The sequence below is a fragment of the Drosophila grimshawi genome, unplaced genomic scaffold (assembly GCF_018153295.1).
Source record: "Drosophila grimshawi isolate 15287-2541.00 unplaced genomic scaffold, ASM1815329v1 contig_311, whole genome shotgun sequence".
NCBI classification, from domain to species: domain Eukaryota; kingdom Metazoa; phylum Arthropoda; class Insecta; order Diptera; family Drosophilidae; genus Drosophila; species Drosophila grimshawi.
Window position 1 is genome coordinate 2,464,183 of NW_025063098.1, and position 5,371 is coordinate 2,469,553.

Here is a 5,371-nt window from a genome sequence, read left to right on the forward strand (position 1 = left end):
ATCGATAGCATCGATGCATCGATTTACTCACATTTTTTGGGTGTTTTAAAAGCGTGAAAAAAACGCCTAAACAAGCTAAAACGGCCGCACAACTGGACCAATAAGCGCAGTTAATGAATACGCACAGCTGCTGCACCAAAAAGGCGTTAACAATCGAGGAAACAAGCTGCAAGCAGAAAGGCTCACCGTGTTATTGAACAACGGTCGAAGAGGGGCAGAGTGCTGCGAGTATATAGTGCAAGAGAGTGTTTAAGACGAGGGGTGGCAGCGGAGAGTGCGTATGCGTGTGTGTGTGCTTGTGTGTGAGTGTATGTGTATGTGTGTAGTGTTTGAGTGTGCGAGTGTGTAGGCAGAAGTTGCGGCTGTGGAGCAGGCGACGTCGGCGGCGACAGAAGCACCCGGTTCGGTTGGAGCCGAGAGCACAGAAAGCAAACAGTGAAGAAACGTTGAAATAAACAATTGAGCAGCGAGCAACAACAATCATATTAGTAGCAGCAACAACAGCAGCGGTTCAACTGCTTTTGTGAGCCGACAAATCGACGACCGCGCCCCAATGTCAAATAGTCAAGTAAATGCCGGCAGCAGCGCTAGCGTCGTGGATGAAACGAATCCCAATCCAAATGCAACTAATCCGGCAGCAGGCAGCCCGAGCACAGCACTACCCTGTTCAAGCTCGGTGCAGCCGGCGTCGACGGCTGCAGCTGCCTCCATTAGTACAATAGCAACAACCGCAACATCGACAGCAACAACAGCAATAGCAAGTGTTGGGGGCGATGGCGGCGTAACCAATTTGGCTGTTGACTCATCGCCTCGCGAATCAGGCGATGATTCAGAGGATGAGAGTGAAATATTGGAGGAGTCGCCGTGTGGACGCTGGCTAAAGCGACGCGAAGAGGTGGACCAGCGGGATGTGCCTGGCATCGATTGTGTGCATCTGGCCATGGACACCGAAGAGGGAGTCGAGGTCGTTTGGAATGAGGTGCAATATGCGCAGCTGCAGGATCTTAAAACGCAGGAGGATAAGATGCGTCAGGTGTTTGACAATCTGTTGCAGTTGGATCATCAGAACATTGTCAAGTTCCATCGCTACTGGACGGATACACTGCACGCTGAGCGGCCACGCGTCATCTTCATCACAGAGTACATGTCGTCCGGCTCACTGAAACAGTTCCTCAAGCGCACCAAGCGCAATGCCAAGCGATTGCCGCTCGAATCGTGGCGCCGCTGGTGCACACAGATACTGTCCGCGCTCAGCTATTTGCATTCCTGCACGCCGCCGATCATTCATGGCAATCTAACCTGTGATAGCATTTTCATTCAGCACAATGGTCTGGTCAAAATTGGCTCTGTCGTCCCGGATGCGGTGCATTATAGTGTGCGACGAGCGCAAAATCTCGAGCTGGAGCAGCAGCCGAAACGGGAACGTGAACGGGAACAGGAGCGTGGTGCCCACTATTTCCATGCACCCGAATATGGTGCCGCCGAGCAATTAACCGCCGCCGTCGACATTTACGCCTTTGGCATGTGCGCTCTCGAAATGGCTGCGCTGGAGATACAGCCGCAGTCCAGCAATAGCGAAACGACTGCCATCAACGAGGACACAATACTGCGCACAATAAACAGCCTGGACAATGATCTGCAACGGGATTTGATACTCAAGTGTCTCAATCCACAGCCCCAGGATCGACCAAGTGCGAGCGATTTGCTATTTCATCCACTGCTCTTTGAGGTAAGTGCATCCAATCCCCCATCTACCCCACGTCTGCAACTCAAATAAGTACCACATAGTTGTTGGACTCATGTAAGTAGCCCTTTGAGTAGTTGTCTAAGCTATAACATCTCATAACAGCAGCAGCACACTAAACGAAGGAAACGAATTTGCGAAATGCAATCGCAAGAAATTAAAGAATTAAAAAGTTTTTATGTTTCTTTATGTGTACGCTTTCTATGTGAATTTTGATAATTGATTGGATAATATTTGTAGGTGCATTCACTGAAGCTACTGGCCGCCCACTGCTTGGTCTTCTCGCCTGCCAATCGAACCATGTTCTCGGAGACGGCCTTTGATGGACTGATGCAGCGCTATAATCACCCGGATGTGATTATGGCCCAGCTCAAAATGTCGGACGGCACTGAGCGCCAGTTTCGGCTTTCGGATGTGCCCGGTGCCGACAAGCTGGAGAAGTTCGTGGAGGATGTAAAATATGGTGTCTATCCACTGATAACATACAGCGGCAAGAAGCCGCCTCATTTTCGGTCGCGTGCCGCTTCACCAGAGCGTGCCGATTCGGTCAAATCGGCCACGCCAGAACCTGTGGACACCGAGTTGCGACGCATTGTGAACATGATGTGCAGCGTAAAGAAACTGAAGGAGGACAGCAACGATATACTGATGACAATACTGTTGCGCATGGACGACAAAATGAATCGGCAGCTGACGTGTCAGGTGAACGATGAGGATACGGCTGCGGATCTGACCAGCGAACTGGTGCGCCTGGGTTTTGTCCATCTAGATGATCAGGACAAAATTCAGGCCCTACTCGAGGAGACGCTGCGTGCCGGCGTCCTAAGCGATTGCGCTGGCGCGGAAAGTTCGGGCGCCGGTGTGACCACAACCGCAACGATGGCCGCTCTGGAACAGTTGGAACGCAATTGGTCCATCTCCGATGCGGACAAAACGATGACGAGCAGCATGTCGGTTAACACCTCACCCAGCAGTGCTGTCATGTATGTCCCACAGGAGCATGCCGACACGGAGAGCACAACGATCCAAAATACCAGCAGCAGCAGCACCAATAACAACAACACTCACTGCAATTGAGGACAATTTAAAGTATTCGAGGCAAAGCCGGCGGGGTGCGCATTGTTTTTATTAATGGCAACAACAAAAAAATTACTACGATTTTATTGCTATTATTATTTTTGTTATTTTTATATAGCTATATATATACATATATGTATTGCCATACGTATATATATAAATATATATATATATATGTATGTATTTTAAATAATATTTATGTATGTATGTATATTTAAACAATGTTGTACAAGGCTTCCAGGCTAAAGTTTTCCAATGTGTATTCTACACTCATTCAGTCACACACCCACACTAACACACACCCATATGCATACACATACACATCTAGACACACAATTATGCCGCTGCTGCAACTCGTAAGCCAGAAGACGAGCTTATAAAATTGAAGCATTCGCTTAGCACGACTTTCGAAAATACCGAATCGAATTCGGCATTCTCGAATATAACGCTAGAAAATCTAATCTAAAAACGAAAAAAAATTATAACAAATAAAAAAAACACTATTAAATCATTTCAAAGGCGGCTGCCACATAAGTCGAAAAAAGAAAAGGCCCAAAATAAAGCAAAAGAAAACACTCGACCTATTTCAAAAATAGCATTTAGGCGCTCACTAACAAATATGTATATGATTTTGTATTGATACATACATATATAAATTTCTTATTTATTAACGAGAAAGACAAAAGAACAAAAGAAAAATCCCCAAAGGCAGTGGAATGTATGTATTTCAACGTATTACAAATATTAGAATACATAAACGGCCTCAAAAGCTATACACATAAAGCAGCCACAACTACAACAAAAATACACAGAACAGACATAGCGACACTATTATTAAATAAATAAATAAATAAAGTCAACAAACTGACAAAACTGTGATGCATTATGCATTTATGCCTCATTTATTTTTATTACAGAGAAAATTTATTCCATAATAATAATTAGGCACACGGCGTTGCAACGAGTTCGGCCTCGGTGGACTCCTCCGGTGCGCTCAGCTTAATGCGTTTGCATTGACGCGTCTCTTCCTGTTCATCGTCCGTAAATGGTTCGGGTGCCTGGTCGGAATCCTTTTCATCCTTGGATGCTGCTTTGCGCACTCCCAAACGCTCATCATACAAATCCAACAACTTATTGCCCTCATACGAAACAAACGGCAGAGTGGCACGCTGATAGTAATCGGGCACCAGCTCCAAGTTGTTAATCACCGTGTCCAGCATATGGGACTTCTCGCACCAGATGCCGGGCGCATCATTCCTAATCGGGTTGATGTGCACATGTAGATGATAAAATGATGGCTGATAATGGAAGTACATGCGCAGCTGGTTGGGATTCAAGCCGTAACGCTTGAGTATCGCCTGCTTGGCCGACTGCTGAAAATTACGCAGCAACGGCAAGTGGCTGGCATTAAGATCACGCAACGATTTTATATCGCGCTTTTGTACTATCCCCAGCAAGTAAAGGTTCTCCACGTTGCGGCCGTCCCACTTGAGATCGGGAACTAGAATGAAGCCATTTTCGGAATCCTTGTCTTCGAAAACAATGCGTTCCGTTTCTTGTTTGTGCTCCAGAATATTGTACACCCAATCCAATGAGAACTGACTTGAGCTGAGGTAGGGAAGCGTGATGGATTCATAGAGATCTGGTGTTTCAATAATGAGGTACTTCTGGCATATGGAATATTTCTGGATGTGCTTCTCGGTCGCCGGATATACCACGGTGCTCTTCACGGCTTTCAAAGAATAAGGATTAAGGATTAATTTGCAAGGCATGTGAACATTACATTTTTCAACATACCACACAACTCCTGAGTGGGAACACATTGGAAACTCGCGTAAATATTATTCACAAAATCGGTGCGAACTTTCAGGTCGCTGCTAAAGTAGCTTGGCTTTTTCTCCGACTCGGACTCCTTCTCAGCGGGCACTTCAGTTGCTACATCGCTTTCGCGATAGGCTGCATAGATATGTTTCTTATTATAATATTATTCACGGCACTATCGAATTGCTTACCATTTTTCTCGAAAACAACAATTGCGGCATCGGTTTCGGACAAATCCGGAAAAGTGCCCAGCAATGTTATGCTCTTAAATTTACTGTTGTTGTTAAGTATGCGTTTTAGACAAAACTTAGTTAAATCATAAGTGGGAGACTTAATCTCACTGCTTACATTAAGTTTGGGACTTGATTCAACTTGTTCGGGCATAATTTAATGTTTATTAATGCGAATTTCGTCTTTTCAGGCGGCAATTGTTACAGAGTGTTGGTAAACTATGCCCTAACATAATATCCAACAGCCCCTTGTGAGTTTATGTTAATTTAACAGCTTCACTCCACACCTAACGAAAGAAACGTCGCGTATCTTAACGAAACTTATAAGTTTTATTTAAATTTAAGATTTTTATAACTGCTTTGGGTATAATTAATTCGTTGTTACATTTGTATTTATTGTGTATAAGCCATATTACAATATTGTTCATGAACTTTAGAATATATGTATATAAAGAACTATATCTGAATTACACCAAGTGCATGCCAACATGTTCAAAAC

General features: G+C 44.9%; 2 protein-coding genes across 2 annotated transcripts; one reads left to right on the top strand and one right to left on the bottom strand.

Moving 5' to 3' along the window:
- Nucleotides 1-37: 37 nt before the first annotated feature.
- Nucleotides 38-2,906, top strand: LOC6564359 (nuclear receptor-binding protein homolog). Its single transcript, XM_001990567.3, has 2 exons — nt 38-1,729; nt 1,985-2,906. The coding sequence occupies exons 1-2, from the start codon at nt 554-556 to the stop codon at nt 2,819-2,821; spliced, it is 2,013 nt and encodes a 670-aa protein (XP_001990603.1). The 5' UTR covers nt 38-553; the 3' UTR covers nt 2,822-2,906.
- Nucleotides 2,907-3,695: 789 nt separating this feature from the next.
- LOC6564358 (m7GpppX diphosphatase) lies at nt 3,696-5,090 on the bottom strand. The gene is made up of 3 exons (XM_001990566.2): nt 4,834-5,090; nt 4,619-4,777; nt 3,696-4,553 (listed from the first exon to the last, which is right to left on the bottom strand). The coding sequence occupies exons 1-3, from the start codon at nt 5,024-5,026 to the stop codon at nt 3,763-3,765; spliced, it is 1,143 nt and encodes a 380-aa protein (XP_001990602.1). The 5' UTR covers nt 5,027-5,090; the 3' UTR covers nt 3,696-3,762.
- Between the last annotated feature and the right edge of the window lie 281 nt (nt 5,091-5,371).

What these genes read in the sequence shown, in the direction of transcription:
- LOC6564359 (XM_001990567.3), top strand. Translation starts at nt 554, where the DNA reads ATGTCAAATAGTCAAGTAAATGCCGGCAGCAGCGCTAGCGTCGTGGAT. An exon ending in TTCATCCACTGCTCTTTGAG is followed by an intron (nt 1,730 to 1,984) that starts GTAAGTGCATCC and finishes TAATATTTGTAG; the next exon opens with GTGCATTCACTGAAGCTACT.
- LOC6564358 (XM_001990566.2), bottom strand. Translation starts at nt 5,026, where the DNA reads ATGCCCGAACAAGTTGAATCAAGTCCCAAACTTAATGTAAGCAGTGAG. An exon ending in TGTTGTTTTCGAGAAAAATG is followed by an intron (nt 4,778 to 4,833) that starts GTAAGCAATTCG and finishes ATATCTATGCAG; the next exon opens with CCTATCGCGAAAGCGATGTA. An exon ending in TCCCACTCAGGAGTTGTGTG is followed by an intron (nt 4,554 to 4,618) that starts GTATGTTGAAAA and finishes ATTCTTTGAAAG; the next exon opens with CCGTGAAGAGCACCGTGGTA.